Source organism: Eptatretus burgeri, chromosome 4 (assembly GCF_056783735.1).
Source record: "Eptatretus burgeri isolate ZD-2024b chromosome 4, Ebu_testis_v1, whole genome shotgun sequence".
NCBI classification, from domain to species: domain Eukaryota; kingdom Metazoa; phylum Chordata; class Myxini; order Myxiniformes; family Myxinidae; genus Eptatretus; species Eptatretus burgeri.
This window is the reverse complement of record NC_140964.1, coordinates 4,190,710-4,214,466: the sequence shown is the minus strand read 5'-3', so window position 1 is coordinate 4,214,466 and position 23,757 is coordinate 4,190,710. Positions and strand designations below refer to the sequence as shown.

The 23,757-nt window shown below is 45.3% G+C and overlaps 1 protein-coding gene across 3 annotated transcripts in view; it reads left to right on the top strand.

The window, feature by feature from the left end:
• Positions 1-226: 226 nt before the first annotated feature.
• The window catches only part of SF3B1 (splicing factor 3b subunit 1), a 26,245-nt gene continuing 2,714 nt past the window's right edge, over positions 227-23,757 (top strand). Inside the window, exons 1-20 of one of the 3 annotated variants that reach the window (XM_085876713.1) lie at positions 227-382; positions 2,281-2,459; positions 2,648-2,752; positions 3,252-3,366; positions 4,653-4,732; positions 4,944-5,117; positions 18,128-18,515; positions 18,665-18,880; positions 19,074-19,195; positions 19,346-19,543; positions 19,672-19,773; positions 20,706-20,885; positions 20,987-21,073; positions 21,292-21,562; positions 21,665-21,810; positions 21,989-22,135; positions 22,341-22,466; positions 22,901-23,122; positions 23,245-23,427; positions 23,584-23,695. In XM_085876713.1, coding sequence (XP_085732839.1) covers positions 349-382; positions 2,281-2,459; positions 2,648-2,752; positions 3,252-3,366; positions 4,653-4,732; positions 4,944-5,117; positions 18,128-18,515; positions 18,665-18,880; positions 19,074-19,195; positions 19,346-19,543; positions 19,672-19,773; positions 20,706-20,885; positions 20,987-21,073; positions 21,292-21,562; positions 21,665-21,810; positions 21,989-22,135; positions 22,341-22,466; positions 22,901-23,122; positions 23,245-23,427; positions 23,584-23,695 — 3,187 coding nt within the window. In that variant the 5' untranslated portion in view covers positions 227-348. Of the gene's footprint in view, positions 383-2,280; positions 2,460-2,647; positions 2,753-3,251; positions 3,367-3,459; positions 4,733-4,943; positions 5,118-15,478; positions 15,549-18,127; positions 18,516-18,664; positions 18,881-19,073; positions 19,196-19,345; positions 19,544-19,671; positions 19,774-20,705; positions 20,886-20,986; positions 21,074-21,291; positions 21,563-21,664; positions 21,811-21,988; positions 22,136-22,340; positions 22,467-22,900; positions 23,123-23,244; positions 23,428-23,583; positions 23,696-23,757 lie in introns of those variants that run through there. The other 2 variants (XM_085876714.1, XM_085876715.1) reach the window with 2 other exon arrangements.

Below are 23,757 nucleotides of genomic sequence, written 5' to 3'. Positions count from 1 at the left end.
TCACGATTTCCGCCTCTCGCTCCATCCGGGAACTTCTCATCCGTCACGTGGTCACGTGACCACGGTTTCCGCCTCTCGCTCCACATCCGGGAACTACACGTCCGTCACGTGGTTACGTGACCCTCACGATTTCCGCCTCTCGCTCGATCCGGGAACTTCTCATCCGTCACGTGACCACGGTTTCCGCCTCTCGCTCCACATCCGGGAACTACACGTCCGTCACGTGGTTACGTGACCTCACGATTTCCGCCTCTCGCTCGATCCGGGAACTTCTCATCCGTCACGTGACCACGGTTTCCGCCTCTCGCTCCACATCCGGGAACTTCACGTCCGTCGCGCTTTGTCAAGATGGAGGTCCCCGTGAAGCCGAACGAAAGTGCAGGTGCAGCCTTGGCAATGAACAATGAGTGACCGGATACGTGTTGAATGTTTGGAAACGAGCGACGAAAGCGTTGCGTTGTGATGGCGTCCGTGTGCGAGTTCGCCTTGCTTGTTTTCACGGCTGCTTTGTTCGAGGGCCTAGCGTGACTCGCATGGAATGGCCGCCGTGACGAGTTATTTATTTATTTGTTTTGTGTTTATTTGACGTCCGTTTGCCGTTTTCCGTCATCATTCACTATTCTCGTTTAACTATCTATACCAATGTGGGTTCGATTCCGAACTGATAGGGTCTGTTTTCTTCTGTCTTTTTTCTCTTTCTCCCTTTTTTTCTCCCTCAAAGATCGCCCAATAAACCTTGGAGCTTTCCGTTTGTATTAAAAACAACAAATTTCTGTCATCTTACACGAACTATCATAATACGTGTATAATATATAATGTAATTATCTCACGTCGATTTAAGTGTAAGTTTGCCTGCCTCCATTTTCACAACTTAAAAGGGCCCTCGATATATTACGTATCCACGTTGAGGAGGAGGAGAGGGGAGGAGGAGGAGGAGGAGTAGGAGGGAGGAGGAGGAGGAGGAGGGGGGAAGGAGGAGAGGAGGGGGAAGAGGAAAAGCGTTGGAGAAATAGAAGAGGGGGAGGGGAGGAGAGAGGGGGGAGGAAGAGGAGGAGGAAGGATGATAGGGGTGGAGGAAGGAGGAGAGAGGATGAGGGGGAGTGAGGATGAGGGGGAGGAGGAGGAGAGAAGCAGGAAGGAGGATGAGGGGGAAGAGAAAGAGGAGAGGGGTGCAGGAGGAGGTCAGGGAAGGAAGAGAGGAGAAGAGGTGTGGAGGAGGAGAGGGGAGAAGGAAGGAGGGAGGGGAGGAGGAGAGCGGTGGAGGAGGAAAGAGTGAAGGAGGAGGAGGAGGAAGGAGGAGAAGAGATGTGGAGGAGAGGGTTGGAGGAGTAGGAGGAGAGGGGTGGAGGAGGAAGAGAAGGAGTTGAGGGAAAGAGGAAATGGGTAGAGGGGGAGGGGAGGAACTTTTATTTGAGATGAGGAATGATGATAGGAAAGGAGGAGAGGGAGGTTGGCAGGAATGTTGGAGAAGTTCTGAGTACAACATACAAAAGGGGTGGTGTGTTATTTATGAACTCGACTGGGGGCCAGTGGGGGGGGGGGGCGGCGGCACGATGAGAAAATTCCACCCAAATCTCTATGCAACAAATGTTTTAAAAATGTTCTCATTTGTATGACATTTTCGTGAAGCTTGCTGTTCATGTTTGGGGTTTGTGTAAGTTAGCACCCATGCGACCTGCAAGAGTAATTACCTAAAAACATTCCATTTATGGCATGTTTTACTACTACTTCCACTACATCCACCATAACATGTTACTTTAATGGCCCCAATTATTCCACATTGTGTCTCGCTCTGCAAATGATTCTGGCGAAAGTTTTTTTTTTTTTTTTTTTTTTTTTTTACGAACGGGCTGGCCACGCTTGATATTCCACTGACAGTGATTTGGGCAGGAATTTGTAATTTGTTCAGGATGCCTGTTATAACTCGCTTATTCTTCGTTAAACATGATGTGGTATCTTTAAGGACGACCTTTAAGGCCACCAGTGCCAGCAGAAAGGACACCAGGCTGAACGTTCCTCCGAGGGACGGTGGATACATTGACGCCAAGGATTGCATGCGAAATGTCAGGATGGCAGTTTATAGCCGAGTCGGGATTCAAACCCAGGCTGGGCAGCTCAGAGGCGAGTGCGCATGCCTGTAGACCCCACATCATGGTATTGAAAGCCACGCACAGTATTTTAATTGCAATTCACAACATTTTATCATCAGTGTTGAGTGAAGCCAGTTTCTCTGAGTGGATGAATGTTTTTTTTTTTTTTTTTTCTTCTCTCATTCCCCAGATATTGATGCACAGATCAGGGAACTCCAGGGAAAACGCAAGGTCCTGTCCGAGGAGCCAGACAAGCAAACTGCAGTTGGACTTGATTCTACGGGCTACTATGACCAGGAAATCTACGGTGGAAGTGACAGCCGTTTTAAGGGCTACGTCACCTCAATCGCTGCCAATGAACAAGAGGAGGTATTCCTCAAAAACCGTTGAACATTGTTACATTTACATTGAATGCTTTGTTTGGTGCGTCCATTGTGTTCACATTGTGAATAAGGTCCAACCCTATTGTCGGCTGAAGACCTTTTTCACGATGGCAAGTGTTTACTTCATCCATGTGGTTGTTGCATTTTGTTTTTGTTTTTGTTTTTCTACTAAAGGATGATGATGATATTGGACCTGCACCATTGCTTGGGGGAGGCAAGAGGCAGGCTTACCACCCACCTGCTGCCTTGCTCAATGACATCCCACAGGCAGTTGAGATGGTAAGTTGCATCGGGAGACAATTTTCAAGGTGTGCTACCAGTCCAGAGAGTATTTTATATTAAAAAAAAAACCTTCACAGAATGCTTCCAACATGGAGAGCATTGTTTTTTGTGTTGCTATTCAAGGATCAGATGTTTCTCCCAGCATCGCATCAATCGGGTGCCGTCCCTCGGTTGGACGTTGAACGTGGCTGCCGTCTGCCGGCATTCGTTGGTGGACGTTAAAGATCCCACGGCGTCCTTCACAAAGAGTAGGCGAGCTATCGCCGGCACTCTCACCAAATTTACAAATTCCTGCCCTAACCGACAGAGGGCATTACATCGGCGGAACAGCCACGCCCTCGGCCGACGATGCGATCCTGCAGCCATGTGCTCCATCTGAAAGAAGATGATCACTCGGTCATGCAGCTCCAATGTCTTTGGCAATCGTAAAAACTCTCCGCATCTCCTGTGTCTGCGTTTGTCATTTACCCGCTGATTTACTTTTCCTGTCCCACAGATCGATCCTTTTGCAGAGCACAGGGCCCCGCGGATCGCGGACCGCGAGGATGAATACCGTGCTCGGAGACGCCAGCTTATCATCTCCCCAGAGCGCGTTGACCCTTTTGCCGATGGTACGTGCCGTGCCCTCGGCGCCGCCATTTACATCGTCGTTTCAGTCCCGATGGCTCGTAACTTCACTCGCTGCAGGGAACACACAATTGGTTGACATTCTGTGGTTGTTTGCACTGTTCCGTCCGTATATTGTGGTCGTGGAGAGGTGGTTGCAGGTTTCTCGATAATGATACGTATACTTTGGGTTGATTGTTAATAAACGTTTTGGTTCTCTCAAATGGAACAACACTTTTATAAAGGCACATTTTAAGCCAAAGTCATGATTCTCTGCAAACATTTTTGTTCCTCTTGAGAAATGTTTTTTGTTTAATTTGCTTTAAAAAAAAAAATAAAAAAAATTTCTGCGCTCCCTCCCCCTCCCCCGCTTCCCTCTCTCCCTCCCCTCACTTGAAAAGTTTTCCTAGTACTTGATGGAAGCCTGCACCCAGCTTTAGGCTGAAGAAAAGTTGACATTTTGGGGGTGAGGGTTTGGGTGAGAGTTTCTGGCAGTAATACTAACTGTGCCCTTCAATTTCTTTCCTGCAGCTGGTACAGCTTTGACATACCAGGCCGAAAAGGTGCATTGCAAACAGCGATTAGACGGTTAAAAAAAATGAATGGAGGTGCTTTTTTTTTTTTTTTCTTTTTTTTTTTTTTGTTCTTTACTTGGTTTTTCGTTTTCAATGCTAAAATGATAGCAAGGAAATTGTAAAATTGTGAGCTGTATGCAATTGGCACTTGTAGTGTACCGAGCTGTAAGACTTGGCCTGGCTTTTGCAGCAGGGAGGTAAGACTTTTTGGAATGCATGCCAATTTTAAAGGTAGGCTCTCATCAGCCCCCTCCCAAGTGTTACTAATGTCACATGGAGCTGATTTTTCTAGGATGTCCTCAGCTGCCTGAAGGGGAGTGCGACGAAGATCTGAACTCCCTCCCTACGTGCGTATCCAACTCTAAGCTGCCCTCTGACGGGGTGGCCTACCCATCAAGGGGGGACCATGTTGTGTTGGTTGTGCCCCTGTATGCGGCATGGCTCATTGCTTCTCATAAGCCAGTGTGCTAGATCCGTTGTTCGGTCAGATAGGCAGGAGTCGTGCTGAGTAAATTGTGAAGCAGCATTTTATCATGAAAGCATAACAGATGCTTCGAAGTCGTGATTCGCGTAGACAGCTTTGGCCAGAAGTCTTAGGAGTTGGCACTATGGTCTCTGCTTCATGAGCGAAGGCAGGGTGCCAGCCGCATGGTGGGGGCTGTTGTGAGGAGGCGAGATGTTAATGGATATCGTGCGGCATGTGCCCGGTTTTGCAGGTGGAAAGACACCAGACCCAAAGGTGACCGCTCGCTCGTATACGGATGTCATGCGAGAGCAGCACTTGTCCAAGGAGGAGGTGAGGCATGCTTCCTGAGCCATTATTTTTCTCAACAAATGAATCGTAATTGTGGCAGTCCAAGTTGTGTGCCTGGCATTAATCCTTCAATCATATAGTCTTTCTAATAGCATCGCTAAAGGTCAATGAATGATGTTTTGATTTATTTATTTATTGTTACTTGTTGACGTCATTTTCCAATGACTTGTTTGTTTCCCATCTCGCTTTTCAGAGGGAAATCCGACAGCAATTGGCAGAGAAAGCAAAGGCCGGTGAGTTAAAGGTAGTCAATGGCGCGACTGCAGCCATACCGAAAGAGCGAAAACGCCGCTGGGATCAAAGCCAGCCCGATCACACCCCCAATGCCACGCCCAAGAAGAAGATGTCCAGTTGGGACCAGGCTGAGGTAACGTGTCTTAAATTTGATGCTACTAGGGAAAACCTGACTTTAGGGATGGGTTCCTGCTCCCACAATTTATGTATTTCAGTTTGACCTGCAATACACGTTTACAGGAAGAGAATTGGGGTCATCTCTCCATCCTGAATGCCCCAGACTATGAATATCCTTCACTGCCTATAACATTGCTGTACACCATGCCCCAAACCGACCCCCCTTCCAAAACAATAAATAAAACCAATGTCACCCGCAGGGTGACCCCTACCTTGCCAAAAGGCGACCACGTGTGACTTCTTTAAGGTCACACTGAGGTGAACAGAGCTGCTATCCACCAGGAGCGACTCCTTGAGGAATATCTGCCTACGAGAGATTCTGATGAGAATCGTTCTACAGAATAACCATGAAAAATATGTGTTTGCCTCATAACGTCACCAAATGACGTCATAATGTCTCAAGCTTGACATATCTAGAAAGCACTCATCGAGGTGTTCAATTTGAGGTACTACACGATATGGTTCCTAAAACTTGAAAATTTGACCTTGGGGTCAAATATGTTTGACCTCAGGTGCTAACCATGAAGGTCAAAGCCAAATCCACCAAAAACGAATCAGCTGAGCGCCAGACCATATACTACATTCCCATAAAGTTTGGAGACGATTCGATTAAAATTACTCAAAAAATAAGGGTTTCGTCGACTCCCCTGATTTGCGACAAAATGACCTTGACCTTTGACCTTCAAAATTTTATGCGCTGAAAGGGACCTCTATAGGCCTCTGATATGCGAAGTTACAAAAATTTCCAATGATAACTGTGCTCTGCAGAATTTTTTATTTGTGATTACAGACAAACAAAATAATAAAAAAAAAAAACATACAAGCTGACTAACATATCTTGCAAAAACTTCGTTATGGCAAGATAATAAACTAGAGGGGGAGCACTCGGTAGAGTGCAAAACCTCCGCTGCCAATACTGCTAGGTCACTCAAGTGAACCTGATATCCTATTCATTCAATTTGACGTCAACAGTGCTCAGAGTTATAGTTTGCAACTTTCCCTTTTACTTTTAACTTTTACATAATTCATTCGTCATAACTAGATTCCTTGAGAGAGAAATTGATTTTACGTGGGTATATCCACCTGAAGTTCCAAAATCAGCCGCAATTATAATTAACCTCCGCCATCTTCGAAGATGGATGGAGGTTACTGTTTTCACCCCTTTCTGTTTGTTTGTTTGTTTGTTTGTTTGTTATCTTGCCAAAATGAAGTTTTTGCAAGATATGTTAGTCAGCTTGTATGTTTTTTTTTTGTTTGTTTGTTTGTTTGTTTGTTCGTTTGTTTGTCTGTATTCACGTATAAAAAATTCTGCAGAGCACAGTTATCATTGGAAATTTTTGTAACTTTGCATATCAGAGGCCTATAGAGGTCCCTTTCAGTGCACAAAATTTTGAAGGTCAAAGGTCAAGGTCATTTTGTCGCAAATCAGGGGAGTCGACGAAACCTTTATTTTTTGAGTAATTTTGATCAGATCGTCTTCAAACTTCATTGGAATATAGTTCATGGTCTGGCGCTCAGCTGATTAATTTTTGGTGGCAATTGGCCTTGACCTTCATGGTTAGCACCTGAGGTCAAACATATTTGACCCCAAGGTCAAATTTTCAAGTTTTAGGAACCATATCGTGTAGTACCTCAAATTGAACACCTCGATGAGTGCTTTCTAGATATGTCAAGCTTGAGACATTATGTCGTCATTTGGTGACGTTATGAGCCAAACGCATATTTTTCATGGTTACTCTGTAGAACGATTCTCATTGGAATGTCTCGTAGGCAGATATTCCTCAAGGAGTCGCTCCTGGTGGATAGCAGCTCTGTTCACCTCAGTGTGACCTTAAAGAAGTCACACGTGGTCACCTTTTGGCAAGATACAGAATTTTTTTTTGCATTTGTACATGTTTTAAGTGATTTCCAACCCCCCCCCAAAAAAGTTTTTTTTTTGCATTTGTACATGTTTTAAATGATTTCCAACCCCCCCCCCAAAAAAATTAAATTGTTACCCCCCCCCCAAAAAAAATTAAGTTTTTTTTTTTTTTTTTTTTTTTTGCATTTCTACATGTTTTAAGTGATTTCCAACCCCCCCAAAAAAATTGTTACCCCCAAATTTTTTTGCATTTCTACATGTTTTGTGATTTCCAACCCCCTCCCAAAAAAATTGTTACCCCCCAAAAAGAAATAGTTCGAGAAATTTTTTTTTGCATTTCTACATGTTTTAAGTGATTTCCAACCCCCCTCAAAAAAAAATTGTTTGAGAAAAATTTTTTTTTGCCTTTCGACATATTTTAAGTGATTTCCAACCTCCCCCCCCCCCAAAAAAAATTGTTGGAGGAAAAAAATTTTTTGCAACTTTTTTTTCAACAAAATTTCGACTTCTTTTTTTTTGCATTTCTACATGTTTTAAGTGATTTCCAACCCCCCCCCCCAAAAAAAAATGTTGGAGAAAAGAACTATAACTCTGTCAGCACTGTTGACATCATATTTAATGCATAAGATATAAGGTTCACTTGAGTGACCCAGCAGTATTGGCGGCGGAGGTTTTGCACTCTCCCGAGTGCTCCCCCTCTAGTTTTGGCATGTTTTTTGTTGGAAATAACTAATAACATGTAGAAATGCAAAAAAAAATCGAAATTTTGTTGAAAAAAAAAGTTGCAAAAATTTTTTTTTCTCAAACAATTTTTTTTGGGGGGGGGGGGTTGGAAATCACTTAAAACATGTAGAAATGCGAAAAAAAAATTCAAATATTTTTTCAACATGGCCGCGATAGCGGCCATATTGGATTTTGGACCAAGTTCAAAATCTAATGGCATGATCCTTGGACCATACCTAATCCCCACACCAAGTTCCGTCGAGGAGTTTTTCCGTAATACTGTTCACAAACAAACAAACAGAAAGGGGTGAAAACAGTAACCTCCGATCTTCGATGGCAGAGGTTAATAATTGTGGAAGTGCTGACGTTTTGGGCATTGGCCTTCTTCATCGGTTTTCCTTCTCCAAACATTAAAAAATTGTCATTACGGAAACAATTTTGAATTTATATGAAAGAGCAATGAAATACGTCACTTCCTCACGGCTCATAGGTATCCCATTTCTCTTGTGGAACATCATCTCAGCTGCGTCCGTTTAATCAAAAGACAAAATTTTGTTTTTCAAAACACAAAACTTGAGAATGGCGAACAAATTCCATGTACAGTAAATCCTCATCTAATGCGGGAATTCGCTTTCTGGAAAACGCTGCTTTCAGCAAAACGGTGTCGTGCAAGCTTAAGACGTTAGGGATAAATGGGAACAGGAACACCGTCGTGTCACGTAACATACGGACAAATAATTTACCCGGCTTTTTTTGTTTGTTTATTAAAACCCTTCGAGAAATTACCTACACAGTACATATATCTACCGATTATAAAACGGTGTGCATTACCCTGTCCCCCTTCATAAGGACTATTTGAGTAGGGTTTTAAAAGCCAATCTTTTAACACGACTGTGTTCACTACGGCCTATTTTTCAGGATTTAAACAAAAAACACTCAAATTATTTTTATTTTGCAATATTGACTTGCAACCGGGCCTCAAGGGCTTTTTACAGAAGAGTTTTTTTAAAAAAATAACAAGCCGGGAGGCGCCGATGGTTCGCGGGCATTATTGAGGAAGCCCTACCGTAAAAACCTATCTCTTCCGTCAAAATTGACCAAATCAAATCGGATTTTTTATATGTTGTACCATATGATGTTGTATATGGACATAACGCACAGCTTCTAGGAAATGAAATTGCGAGAAAAAAATCGAGAAAAAAAGTTCAAGTGGGCGTGGCTCCGCCCACAATGGGCGTGGCTCCGCCCCTCATACAAAGAGAGACAACTAGACCATGATATCTAGCTTGTGTCCAAGTTTCATCAAGATCACATCAAACGTCACGGAGCTATGCTCTGGAGAGAGTCACAAACAGACAGACAGACACAACGAAAATAGTGGTCAATGCTGGCACCCGCGAACCAAAAAGCACACCTGACGCGTGGCGGAGGGTTGAGAGTTTGGCATGCTCACCAGGCTGTACCGTCAAAACGAAATGTCCCAGAAGATAAAGGAAATGGGCTCACATCTGTCCATGTAGTGTTTTAAAATAATGCTTTTTCTTGGTATGAAACATCATATTTTCCAGTCTCCTTGAATATTTCGAATAAAATAATTCCAACCCTTCATTTTTGACGAGCTTTTATGAAAATGAATAAAACGGTCTAATATCGTGGGTTTTGACCAATCACAGGCTTCGAACAATCGTGGGTGACCTATTGTGTTCCGATTTCGTTGTCAAGGTATTTCCTTTCGACCGATCGTGGTTTTTGAGTTGAGATGAGTCATCGTTTGAGTCCCGTGCATGTACCATTCCCTCCCGCAACGAGCCTTGTGTTTCTCGCAAACACCATTTTTAATGAGCCAACATGTAAAGCGATGGACAAAGTTAGTTGTACCAAAAGGTAGAGAAAGGTGATGACATTGGGCGAAAAGATCAAGTTGTTAGATCGGTTGGCTCGAGGAGAAAATGCGGAATCTGTACGATCCGCCATTATGGGGTCAATGATTGTATGTGGAACCTTCCCTTATTGTACTCTTCCTCATTCCTCAACCTTCGTTTTTCTTCAAGCCTCATTCCCAAACCTCATTATCCAACTCGGTATTCGAATCTAATTCCCAAACCCTCAATTTCTCACACACCTACTCAAATTCCCATTCTAATGCTTCATTCTCAAATGCACATTCTCAACCAAACGAAAAGGTTATCCCATAGGGGGGAAAAAAGGGGAACCGATTCTCTCCCCTTCTTCAACACATCAAATGGTTAGAATCCCACCAGACCAGGGGATGGATCTTTTCTGAACCTGTAATTATGGAAATAACTGAACCTGTAATTATGGAAATAGGACGCCAGAGAGGAGACTGAAGATGACAGAAAGACTACCAAGAAGACGGAAAGAAAATGTAAGAGAGTGAGAGACCCAAAGACTCGGTCTCATCGCAGGAGATGCCAATGATCCTAAAAGCCTTGGTTTCCACAGCATGAAGCCGAGAAAGGTGGGAGGCAGGAGCACCAGCCCAGAGGGAAGAGCAGTACTCTATCAGACTGTGGATGAAAGCCTTGTATGTGGTCTGGAGCTCAGGTGTGCCAAGGAAGGACATTGCACGATGGAGGATGCACAGATGGCATCTGGCTTTCAAGGCCAGCTCGGAAATGTGGCTTTCCCAGGAAAGATCATGGCAGATAGTGAGACCCAGAAGCTTAAAAGAAAGGACTTCTTACAGAGGATTGTTGAGAAAGTAGATGGGATGTGGGGGGGGGGTGGGGTGGGTTCCAAACAGTCCTCTCTCAGAGACATTGTGAGATTTGTCAGGATTGAAAGACATGTTCCACGTGTTGGACCAGTTTGTGATTTTACCCAGATCTGCAGTGAGTGAAGAAGCTGCTGCTTGCCAGTCTGAGGGATGACAGATAGCACAGCAGAGGGTTGAGTCATCAGCAAAGAGATAAAGAGGATTTTCCAGAGAGTCGGAGAGATCATTGATGAAAACCAGAGAAAGAACAGGGCCCAGAACGCTACCTTGAGGAACTCCAGCCTGGACAGGAAGAGGGGATGAAAGAACTCCATTTAGGGCCACACGTTGACTGCGACAGGAGAGGAAGTCTGCGAGCCATGAGTGGAGATGGCCTTGGATACCAGAGGAAGAGAGTTTGGTGAGCAGGGCAGGGTGCCAGACCGTGTCAAAAGGACGCGATATGTCAAGGGAGATGGCTCTGATTTCATGTCTGGTATTGAGGACCTCCATCCATTGTTGGGAGAGCAGAAACAGCATATCCAGGGTAGAGTGACCTGGTCTGAATCCAAATTGATGATCGGAAATCAAGCCATTGGAGAAGAGGAAGGATTTAATGTCGGAAATGATGATGGATTCCACGACCTTGCTGATGATTGGGAGAAGGCCATGCTTGGTGTTGGCTTAATGGTTATGGTGGTGGGCTTGAGATCTGAAGATCCAGAGTTTAAATCCCACTCGGCTTTTGAATTAATACCAGGTGGGGTTGACTCTGCTTGTCATACTTCTGAGGTCAGCAAAATGAATGCCAGCTTCAAAAAAAATTATTTTTTTCAAAGTATCGATGGACCGGAATATACCAGTATGAGCCCACTGTTATATCAAAATTAGAAAAAATCAATACCGACATTGCGGAGCATCTGTGCACACTTTATTTATTTTTTTATTTTTTTATTTTTTAAACTGGTGAATCACCAATATAGCGTAGCACAGGAATGAATGAAAACGAACAACAAACTTTTTTTTTTTTTTTTTTTTAACCCGTGAATTACCAATGTAGCATAGCGCGGGAATGAAAACACACATACACACACTTTTTCTTAATTTGTTTTTCCCCATGGATTACGACTGCACCATAGTGCGAGACTGAAGATTCGCACAGGTACACTTTCTTTTTTGTGCCCGTGAATTTCCATTACTGTAGCATGGGATTGAACACACACACACACACACACACACACACACACACACACACACACACACACACACACACACACACACACACACACACACACACACACACACACACACGAACACACTTTTTAGGTCATCTCTACTGAGATGACCTAATAAAGCCGGACCAAATGTACGTCCGTACGTCCATCAACAATTTTTATTTCCGATCTTGATGAAATTTAGTATGTGGGTAGAGGTCGATGAGTGTTGCACAATGATATAACTTTTGTCCGGGTTCAAGGTCAGGGACGAGGTCACGTAAGTTATAAAAATCGCCATTTCCAAAACCTATCTAGTCTGCCATTCTACAAGATATTCGGCAACTGTTTATTGATTATGATAGTAAAAAATATTATCTTGTATCTAACCGGACAGATTTTTGAATTTCCTTCCCGTTTGATCGTCACGTGATCTGGAAGATGGAAGATGACCAAAAACGCCGATGCGATTCGCAAAGAAGGAAGGAAGGAGAAATGAAATATAAACAATGTGGAATCGGCAAAGCCGAGACGCGAACGTAGAATTCTTCTTGCATTCGCTTCTGACTTTACATAAAACTTGTTCACAACTGTATACTTGCCAACGATACCGTGGTACGTGTAAGCGCCGCACAGCTGAAGATTTTGATGCAATTTCCGGTTACTTCAGCCTGGATTCGGGATCGGCGAACAAATAATGTAAATCACGATTAAAAAATATTTTTTGATGATGCGGGAGATATCTTTATTAAAATTAACTTTAGTGGAAAAATAATTGAAAAAATAAATAAATAAACGATCACTTCTGGTCAAGAATAAAAGAAATTAAAAGTTCCGGAAAGAGTTTCAAAATCACTCCCGGTAATGTTAAATACTAAATAAGCACTTCCTGTCATGAAAAAAAAATCACCGGAAGTATAAAATTAACTTTGGGAAAGAAAATAATTGAATAAATAAATAAACACTTCCGGTCATGATCTCCCGGCATGCATCATTCCCCATGAAAAAAACCGGAAACAAAAAAAAAAACAGCAACAAAACAAAAAACGGAAGCAAAATGGTCATAGCCAATGACACGGATTCACAATTGCCAAGGTATTGTGTTGTTGTTGTTTCCTATTCTCTCATGTGCACGCGTTAAGTAATATTCACAAGATAGAAATAAACCCAATCGTGTTTATACACCGCACAGCGTTTAACAACAACCGGAAGCAAAAAGTCAGAGCTAACAACACGGATTCGAAATAGCCATGGCTATTGTGTTGTTGTTGTTGTTGTTATTTCCTATTTCCTATTCTCTCACGTGCACGCATTAAGTATTAAGCTCACTTCGTTTGCTATAAAACGCATTTTTAGCCTTTTATATTTATACATTTTCCGCCGAAGGTGCAAAAGTTTCAAAACCCGAAATGTAAACGTCGGCATTTATTTTCAAAATACAATTTCGTGCGCGCGCCAAAATACCGAGTCATCTTTAACCAAACTGTGCAGTAGAACTGCGCAGTAGTCCGGTCATGGCGTCTGAGCAGTGGCCAGCGTGGTTCAAATTGACTGTGGTTTCTGGGGCGAAGGTGATTGTTAAGAAGTATGTCGGCGGTATAAATTCGAGTGACTGTATTGGTGATTCAATCACGCAACATCTTGACAACGAATATTCTGGCCGAACGATTGCATCAATTCAGTGCATCAGCAGGGATAATTCGCAGGCTCCTCTCGATCGTGCCGATATCTAACATAATCACCGGCGGACATAGGGCTGCAGGCTGTGGGGCGAGGCCACGGATCCCGGATGAGGGGATAAGTGATAAATTATGCTACATGCTTCGGGCTTTCTGATTAATATATTGTTGTGGTTGACGAAATTCGCAAACCACCATTCAGGTCCCTTAGGTGAGATATCTCTGTAAGTATATGTGTAGTTAGGCCCAAACCCGTTGTTTAGAGGGAATAAATGTCATTCATTCGGGCTGCGACCCCTCTAGATAGCCGTTTTTCTTTTACTATCTTTATTTTGGACCAGCCGCCATTACTACCACCACCAACCACGTCTCAACAGCCATCACACAACAACCACCAGCCGCAACGCCGCTTCACAACAACAACAACGCCAACAGCCACGACCTTTACCGTCACAACTCGCCCTCGCAACTATCGCATCACCGCCATTTCCGCGCCGCTTGTGGGCGCCGATCCTGGACTCGTGCAGGGCGCGCACCGAGCAGCGGGTGCAAAGGCGCCGGCCTTTCCGAAGAAATCGGATCAAAAACGACTCACGCCCACTTCTGTTCCATCCTATCAGTGAGCATGGGGCGATTTGGCCCCGCCTCCAGGTGCGTCGGAGTAATATCGCTATATGCAGATTCATGGATCAAAAAGCATTCACGCCCACTTTTCCTCTGTCCAATGGGGATCCAGCCAGAGGTAAAGGGTCGAAGGTGAAAGAGCGAAGCCACGGGGGGCTATAAAGGGCCGCGTTCGCTCGTAGTTGAGTCATTGAAGTTGAGTTGGGAAGAGCCAGTCAAGAGAGGAGTCGGAGAAGGCGGTTGGACGGAGCTGTGGAGAGTTGGAGAGGTGGCGGCGGCGAAGGCAGTCGAGGGGGTGCTCGTGTCGGAGTCGGGGAGCTGCGGAGAGGAGAGGCCGGTGACGCGACCGAGGTCGTGGTGGAGACGCTCGTCGCGGGACCCGAGCCAGGGAGATATCCTCCTTCCCCCGAGCATCAACAACCCCCTCCTGTTTCCCCCCGCGCTGAGATGGTGCGAGAAGGGGGGCCCCGTTCCCACCCCATTCCAGACACTGTCCGCGAGGCCCGCGGAGTCGGGGCGCCACCGCCATTTTGCGGCTCATCATCAGACGGGTAGGCCCGACGCGGTCTCGGCCCCAGGCCCGTCTGCCCCCATCATCCTTGAGGGTGGTCCTTTTCTTTTGCTTTGAGTATATGTGTTGTCGGCGCCGTCTGTGAAGTAAAACTCTATAAGTGTTGCCGTGTGCTCGGTAGTCGGTGGTAAATCTGCATTGTGTTTTGCTTTTACATTTGCTTTTTGTGTATTATTGTGTGTTTCTTCTTCTTTTACATTTGCTTTTGGTGTAATTGTATATGTGTGCTTTCCGTTCATCGCGAAATAAATGTGCTTTATGTTGAACTGTTTTCCCGTTTCGCTTCGTCTTTTCCTTTATTGAATCTCCACCTTACTTCACGTAAAGGGTTGGTCGTGGGCTAAAACGCGCGATAATTAATCGAACCGTCGAGGCCGACGATAACACCGCTCGGTTATCCCGATACTACGGAACGGGTCGCTTAAAGTGGCCCGTGTCCGAAGTCGACCTGCGGCGAGGTGCGGTCGCCCGGTCTACCCTCCGTGTGGGTACTTAGGTCGGTCGAATTTGGCGAGCAACCCTATCCCACGCGGGGGCCGATTGGCACGATCGTGGTGAGGCCGAAAGGCCCACCCGTGACTAGTTCCCGGCGTTAGTCCGAGAGGGTCACGACGGGATTGTCCGTCCGGTGGGCGACGTGCCGCGATTCGAGTTACGTGGCCGTTCGCACGCCGGCGGGCGCGAATCCGCAACAATATCAATGAATACATTCCATAATTAATGAATCTGCCATACAAAATGTTTTTTCATACCTGACCTGTTACTTTGTGCAGTGTCACGGAACTTCTGTGGAATTAATCATTAATGAATTTTCTCGCTCGAACGATTTTTCAAACCTCAATATCTCTATAAATACTTGACCAATTTTCATTCTGAAAGTTGCATTATAACACTGGTCAACAATTTTTTACTTTCTGAATGTTGTCTAGATTTCTACAAGTGAATTAGGGTATTCTGGCACTGCTGAATCAGGAAATGGCATCCGTTTCTCTCCATCAGGTCAGGTTTTTGTGCTAAGTTGATTTGAAAAAAATCAGATCTTGTGACAAAATCCATTACATTTTTGTGGCATTATCAGCTGATTTTTGTCAACACATATCATCCTAAACATGTTTTTAAGAAAAAAAAATGTTTTGCCAACAACATTTATTGATTACATGATAGAAACATCGATTACTGTCATCTGAATGGTGGGCATTGATAAAGGTAAGTACAAGTAAATTGCATGTTGCGTCACCACTGTTCAAACTTCAGGGCTTGAACTTCCGTTTCTTCGAACTCCTGGAATGTTCAGCGGCAGGGAGGTCTCTCTTCAGATTCCAACAGTAGTCAGCCATCATGACTGCGTCCCAGCGACCCTGATACCTGGTCTCCATCTCCTTCATGTCCTGATGGAATCTCTCCCCCTGCTCGTCACTCATTGAACCCAGGTTCTCAGGAAACCGGTTCATATGTGAAAATAGGTAGTGCATCTTGATGCTCATGTTGCAGCCCAGGTTTCTGAAAGCAGTCAGCATGTTGTTGACAAGTTCTGCGTAGTTTCTGGCCTTATTGTTGCCAAGAAAGTTCTTCACTACCAAAACAAATGTCTTCCACGCTTCCAGTTCCACTTCGTTCATTGAGTTTTTGAACTCTGGATCTCTGATGAGCTGACGGATCTGAGAACCATCAAAGATGCCAGCTTTCAACTTCTCCATGGTCAATCCTGGAAAAGCCTGGCACAAGTGAAGCAGTCACCATCTTTGTCCAGAGCCTTGGTGAACTGCTTTATTAAGCCGAGCTTGATGTGCAGCGGTGGGAAGAGTATTCTGTCTCTGTCCACCAGAGGGTCGTTGATGACGTTCCTTTCTTTGCATGGCACCAATTCCTCCCGCACAGGCCAGTCCTTCTTCGTGTAATGCTGAGCACGGTCCCTACTATCCCACATGCACAGAAAACATGGGTACTTGGTGAAGCCAGACTGTTGTCCCAACAAAAAGTTCACCATCTTCAGGTCAACACAAATAAACCACTTATGCTGATCATAACCAATTTTCTCCAGCACGTACTTCACCGCTTCATACTTCTCCTTCAGTGTAGTCGAGTGAGCGATGGGTACAGAGGCAAACTGGTTGCCGTTGTGTAGCAGAACACATTTCAATGATCGCTTGCTGCTGTCAATGAACAGTCTCCAATCTTTGGGTTCGTACTGTGGCACTCCAAGCTTGAGCAGAAGCGCATGTCATAAATTGGCGCATGTAGGTATTGTACATTCTTCAGAGTTCGTTATTTCAAGAAATACAACTTTTTTGTATCACATTATTACAAAATCTGCCCCATTAACTTTAGTTTTGATCCACGAACTTTATGCTTTGCCTCACCAATTTTTGGAAGATTTTGAGGTTTTATGACTTCAAACTGATCCCTTTTCGACATAATCACCCAGAACTATCGTACCTGAATACTTCTTGTCATTAAAATAATTATTTCCAATCAAAACAATTATTTGACATGACATTTTACCCCCACCAACTTCTTCTAAAATGCTCCACACATGCGTACATGTGAACAAAAATGTAAAAAACGACATGTGGCCATATCTCAAAAACTTGACCTGATTGAACAAAACTAATGTGAGCTTTGGATTCAGCGCATCAGATTCGTCCTAAATCAGCTTAAAAAATGCAGACAACAAATTTGTTGTTGACCAGTGTAATCAGTGAAGAATAATCTACAGGATTATCATAATCTCCAAGAGCTAAGCCTATTTTTTCGTTTTTTTTCTACAACCGAAGTGAAATGTCCCCAGAGAGTGGACGGACCGGAAAACCACGTATTGCACTTACTGGTGATTCTGATGTGTTAATCCAGGTACAAAATGAACAATACATATTTATTAATTATGTCATTAGTAGTGTTATCCTAGTGTATCTCTGAACTATTTCAATCTAAACGGTTAGTTTGGACTGTTTCGCGGTTACCTGAACTGAACATTGAGAACTTGTGGTATTATAGAGATGACCGTCACCCCCACACGGGGGTAATTTTATTTTACCCTTTTGTAGCGTGGGGTAGAGCAGGTGACTGAACATCCACCATATGATAGCACTGAGGTTATTGGTGACATCACTAAGCCCGGTGTTGGCTTAACAGTTGAGAGTGCTGGCTTAAGATCTTAGGGTCTTGCGTTCACGTCCCTGTTTGGCATTGAATTAACACCAGGTGGGTCGACTCAGCCTGTCGTCGTTCTTCCGAGGTCGGCAAAATGAGTACCAGCTTACTTATTGGTAACAGTGGGCATTGATTGCATCAGCGGCATAGCTGTGTCCCCAAAACATGATGCAGCCAATCAGCCACAGGCTGCATACAAATAAATCAATGAAGTGACGTCACTAACACAGTAGATGATAAATTCTATCTCATTGGGAGGAAGACTTGTGCCTGAAATGTCAATGTTTTTCTTGCTGGACAACCTAAACTGTTCTATTCTTTTGTTTTTATGCTCTTGTGCCACCAATGCAGATTGCTTGGTTGTTCCTGGAACTAGCAACTATCTCTTTTTATTTTGTTGTTACTTTATTCTTTTTGCCAACCTGCAGACCCCAAGCCACACCCCAAGCCATACTCCAAGCCATACCCCTGGACACACCCCTGGTCATACTCCCGGACCGCATACTCCCGGCCACACTCCCGGCCACACTCCCGGCCACACTCCCGGACCACATACTCCGGGGCATACTCCTGGGCACACTCCTGGGCACACACCTTCACATAGCCGCTGGGATGAGACTCCAGGTCGTCCGAAGGGCAGTGAGACCCCTGGTAACACGCCAAGCTCCCGCATGTGGGAGCCAACGCCAAGCCACACCCCGGCAGGTTCTGTGACTCCGGGTCGTGATACCCCAGGCCACGCAACCCCAGGCCACAGTGGATCCACTCCGAGTGCGAGGCGCAATCGCTGGGATGAAACGCCACGCACAGAAAGGGGTGAGGCCCCGCGTGTTGTAACCTTAACTGGTATAGTTTAAAATGCTGCTGTGATGTAAATCTCAGATTTGTGTTTTACAATATGAAGAAAGGAACTGAACTGTGACCTTTTTTTTCCCCCACCTTTTCTTTTTTATCCTTTCCAACAGAGACGCCTGGGCATGGCAGTGGGTGGGCGGAAACCCCACGCACTGACCGTGGGGGTGAGGGTCCTGGAGAAACGCCCACTCCTGGCAGTGCAAAGCGTAAGTCTCGCTGGGATGAGACTCCGGCTAGCCAGATCGGTGGAAACACTCCGGTGCTGACCCCTAGTGGGATCACACCAAAAGGAACCCCTGCCATGGGAATGGCTACACCCACACCAGGTATGGGTGCTTTGTAAGCTTTGACTCTTGATACAAATACAATTTAAATATCTGCTCCAAACTTCCATCTTGTAACCATAATTACCCTTTTTTATGAATTTATTTTTTGTACTGTTACAGATCTCTGTTAAATGGATATCATCTGGTAGATGGTTATGTGTATTGTGTGCATTTTTTTTTTTTTTGCCTCCAGGCCACCTTATGAGTATGACCCCAGAGCAGCTGCAGGCCTGGCGATGGGAACGTGAGATTGATGAGCGAAACCGACCCCTCTCGGATGAAGAACTTGATGCGATGTTTCCAGAAGGGTACAAGGTAACTCTGGATGCGCATTGTAGGAGTGTTTTGAGTTCACTTTATTTTCTTTTACAAAATCATTGAAGAATCAAAGAAATTCCCCAACATTCTGACTGAATGCAATGCACGGACAGATCCCATAACCGGCGTGGTCCCATCCTCTGGCAGATCCTGCAACCTCCTGCTGGATACGTGCCGATCCGTACCCCGGCGCGCAAACTCACCTCGACTCCCACCCCGATCGGGGGCCTCACGGGTTTCCACATTCAAACTGAGGAACGCTCCGCCAAGACTGCCAATGACCAACCATCTGGGAACCTGCCCTTCCTCAAGCCTGACGACATGCAGTACTTTGACAAGCTCCTGGTGGGTGAAGCTTGTTGATCACATTATCGCACTGATTCTTCCTGGAAAGCCGCAAGGCCTTCGGCAAGTACGTATGCAGTCTTTTGACTTCTCACCCCCCCCTCCCCCACCAACTTTCCAACAAACAGGTGGAGGTAGATGAATCGACGTTGTCCTCAGAAGAGCAGAAAGAGAGGAAAATCATGAAACTGTTGCTGAAAGTGAAGAATGGCACACCACCAATGAGAAAGGTAAACTTATTTGAAAATCAAGTGGCCTACTGGTGTGCTTGCAAATCTTTTTTTTAAATTTATTTTATTTAAAATAACTGAGGTTTTCCCACTGAAGTGAGAGTAGGCATCTCCAAAATATAAAAATAAATAAAAAGGTGTCTTTGCTGAGCGAGGTGAGGTTATAGCTGTTAAGCCAGGGGACATGGGAGCGCCCAGGCCCCCCATCAGCTGAGAGGCCTTTGATGCTCAAAAATGCATTTGGAGGTTTCGACTCCATTGTTTCCAGTCCTTTAATAGTGTACATGGATACCATAATCATAACACATGCATCTACTTTTCATCATGTGCATATGGTACGTACTTGCTTGTCCTCATCATGTCTTTCGAAACACTAGGCCGCCGCCATCTACACGATGTGGCTGGAAAGGCTCCCCATCCAGAAATGTTCAAATACCAATGTCTAGTGCTCGTACGAAGAAAAATGAACAATCTATTCGGATTGGTTTTCCCTTCCGCATGACCAACCGCCTCTACGTGCTCAAAACTCCTTTTATTTGGGAATAGCTATGGTTTGAGGTTTTCTTGTTAACACGGAAAATGGATTGGGGGGAAAAATATCCTGGATTCACTCTCAGGCCGAAGTATGGTTTTGAAAACGATAATTTCACATGACGACATTAGTTTTATGAATAGTCTGTTTTTATTTGTCGACTCTTGCTCTGAAGTCGTCTCCAAAGTGCTTCCTGTTATTGTGAACAACATCATTGTGAGAGTTATCGTGTCGTCGTGATATTTTGACACTATGGTATTCATTTACATCCCGAGTGAGTAAACTACCCATGGGATTTTACAGAGAACGATGACTCTTGAGGTTTGTCCATTTTGGTTACGACCGGGCGGTTGACACTGATCTTGCACCTCCTTCCCCCCCCCTCCTTTTACTCCGACAGGCAGCACTTCGTCACATCACAGACAAGGCGCGGGAGTTTGGCGCCGGACCTCTTTTTAACCAGATCCTGCCGCTGCTCATGTCTCCGACCCTCGAAGACCAGGAACGGCATCTCCTTGTCAAGGTCATAGATCGCATCCTCTATAAGCTCGATGATCTCGTGCGGCCATACGTGCACAAGGTGAGCTACTGCTTGTGAAACTACTCATAATAAAGGTATTTTTTTTTTTTTTTCAATCGAGAATTACAAAAACTTCATCATATTTCCCTTCCTTTTCCTAGATCCTGGTAGTCATTGAACCTCTTCTGATTGATGAAGATTACTATGCCCGCGTGGAGGGAAGAGAGATCATCTCGAACCTGGCGAAGGTTTGTTTTTTGGCAGTTTTTGCTTTAACTGATTAGCAAACTGCTTTGTTTTCCTTATGAAACGATTATGTGTCGAGTTGCTAGCATTTTTTTGGTGTGTGTTCGTTCAATCCCACGCTACAGTAATGGAAATTCACGGGCACAAAAAAAGTGTGACTGTGCGAATCTTCAGTCTCGCAGTGCTGTATTACAATATTGCCTTATCCTGACATTATCAGGCCGCTGGATTGGCCACCATGATCTCGACCATGCGCCCAGACATCGACAACATGGACGAGTACGTAAGGAACACGACAGCTCGAGCCTTTGCCGTGGTGGCTTCGGCGCTGGGCATCCCATCGCTGCTGCCCTTCCTTAAAGCCGTGTGCAAGAGCAAGAAGTCGTGGCAGGCCCGGCACACCGGCATCAAGATCGTGCAGCAGATCTCCATCCTCATGGGCTGCGCCATTCTTCCGCATTTGCGCAGTTTGGTTGAGATCATCGAACATGGTATTTGGTCGTCTGTGTTTCCGTACATTTTATGTTGCTTCCCATTGGAGAATGTTCCAGTACACAGTTCCACGTTCTCTCGTGTCAATTGCGTACATGCAGGACTTGTGGACGAGCAGCAGAAGGTGCGCACGATTACCGCCCTGGCTCTCGCGGCTCTGGCAGAGGCTGCGACTCCTTACGGCATCGAGTCGTTTGACTCGGTCCTCAAGCCGCTGTGGAAGGGTATCCGGCAGCATCGTGGAAAAGTGAGCTTTGCATCTTGCGCTAAAGTCATGCACCGGTCCTACATTGATTGTTTTTCTTCAACGTCCCGGTCTCTCTCCTGTACACTTTCATTTGACCCTGTTCTGAGTGACCGTGCTGCACCCATGACCACGTGTGTGTGTGGCAGTTGCGATACCTGTATCGTGAATGTGTGTGCAGGGTCTGGCCGCCTTCCTGAAAGCCATTGGTTATCTGATCCCACTGATGGATGCCGAATACGCCAATTACTATACCCGTGAGGTGATGCTTATCCTCATTCGAGAGTTCCAGTCACCCGATGAAGAGATGAAAAAAATTGTCCTCAAGGTGAAGCATTTGCGATTTTTGTTCACCAATGGTTCGTGGTTCTCAGGGAAATGTTGAACAATTTTTGGCATTGAGCAAACATTTGGGCCGGTACCCATAAACAGGATGGTCGTGGGACAGTGCCGCGGATACATGAGGGCTCAGGCATTTGAGGCCTGCATTTGATGTGAATATTGGCATGAGCGTTGTGTTCGTACCTGTGCAGGTGGTGAAGCAGTGTTGCGGTACAGATGGCGTCGAACCGAATTATATCAAGACTGAGATCCTGCCTCCCTTTTTCAAACATTTCTGGCAGCACCGAATGGCCCTGGACCGTCGAAATTACCGCCAGGTGTGTGTCTGGCTGTACTGTGCACTATTACCTGGTCATTCTTGGGTGCTCTTCATGCTGACGATTGAAGGGGACTTTGCTTAGCGGTCAGGGTGGCTGGCTTGGGATCTTAGGGTCCCGATTTTGAGCCCTGTTTACCGCTGAATTAACACCAGGTGGGGTTTACTCAGCCCGTCGTCCTTCCGAGGTCGGCGAAATGAGTACCAGTGTACTGGTGTAGGGGCACAGCATCCGCGGCGTAGTCGTGCCCCAACAAAATGATAGCTACCCGGCAACCAAGCTGTCATACGTAAGAATAAGAAGGGGGAGTTTTGAGCTGCTCAGGGCTTCAAAATGGAGTGTTTAAAGTCATTCTTTTTTTTTGTCTCCTATGCAGAATAACCCTTTTGCATCCCAAACATATTCTGACATTTTGCCACAATCATTTTTCATAGCTCGTAGACACCACTGTGGAGCTGGCCAACAAGGTCGGAGCTGCGGAGATTGTGCAGCGAATTGTGGATGACCTGAAAGACGAGGCCGAGCAGTACCGCAAGATGGTGATGGAAACCATCGAGAAGATCATGGGGAACCTGGGTGCTGCAGACATTGACCACAAGTTGGAGGAGCAGCTCATCGACGGAATACTGTACGCCTTCCAGGAACAAACCACGGAGGTGTGTACCCTCTCCCCTATAAATGCGTGCCGCACCAACGGTTGGTTTGGTGTAATTTTTGCGATTTGACGAGCTTGCTGACAAGAAAGGTTGCTTCGTCCCTCCTCGCGCATTTGTTGCAGGACTCGGTGATGTTGAACGGCTTTGGCACGGTGGTGAACGCCTTGGCAAAGCGGGTCAAGCCCTACCTGCCACAGATTTGTGGTACTGTGTTGTGGCGCCTTAACAACAAGGCAGCAAAGGTGCGCCAACAGGCTGCTGACCTTATCTCGCGGATTGCCGTCGTCATGAAGACCTGTCAGGAGGTGGGTTTTTGCTTCACTTTATTTTACCAAATGTCCTGCTCACGGCAATCGGGAATACATGTCGATTATGAGCGATCCATGTGGGTGTTAAATCTGAGTAATTACTCAGGACTTCGTTTGTAATTTTGCTGAGACAAACTGTAACTGTGCGTTTAGGAAAAGCTGATGGGTCACTTGGGTGTGGTCTTGTACGAGTACCTCGGAGAGGAATATCCAGAGGTTCTCGGCAGCATACTCGGAGCTCTCAAGAGTATCGTCAATGTCATTGGTATGCTCGTCATAAAATCTGGACCTTTTGTACACCGTGATGGGAATTTGACCCTCGTAGCT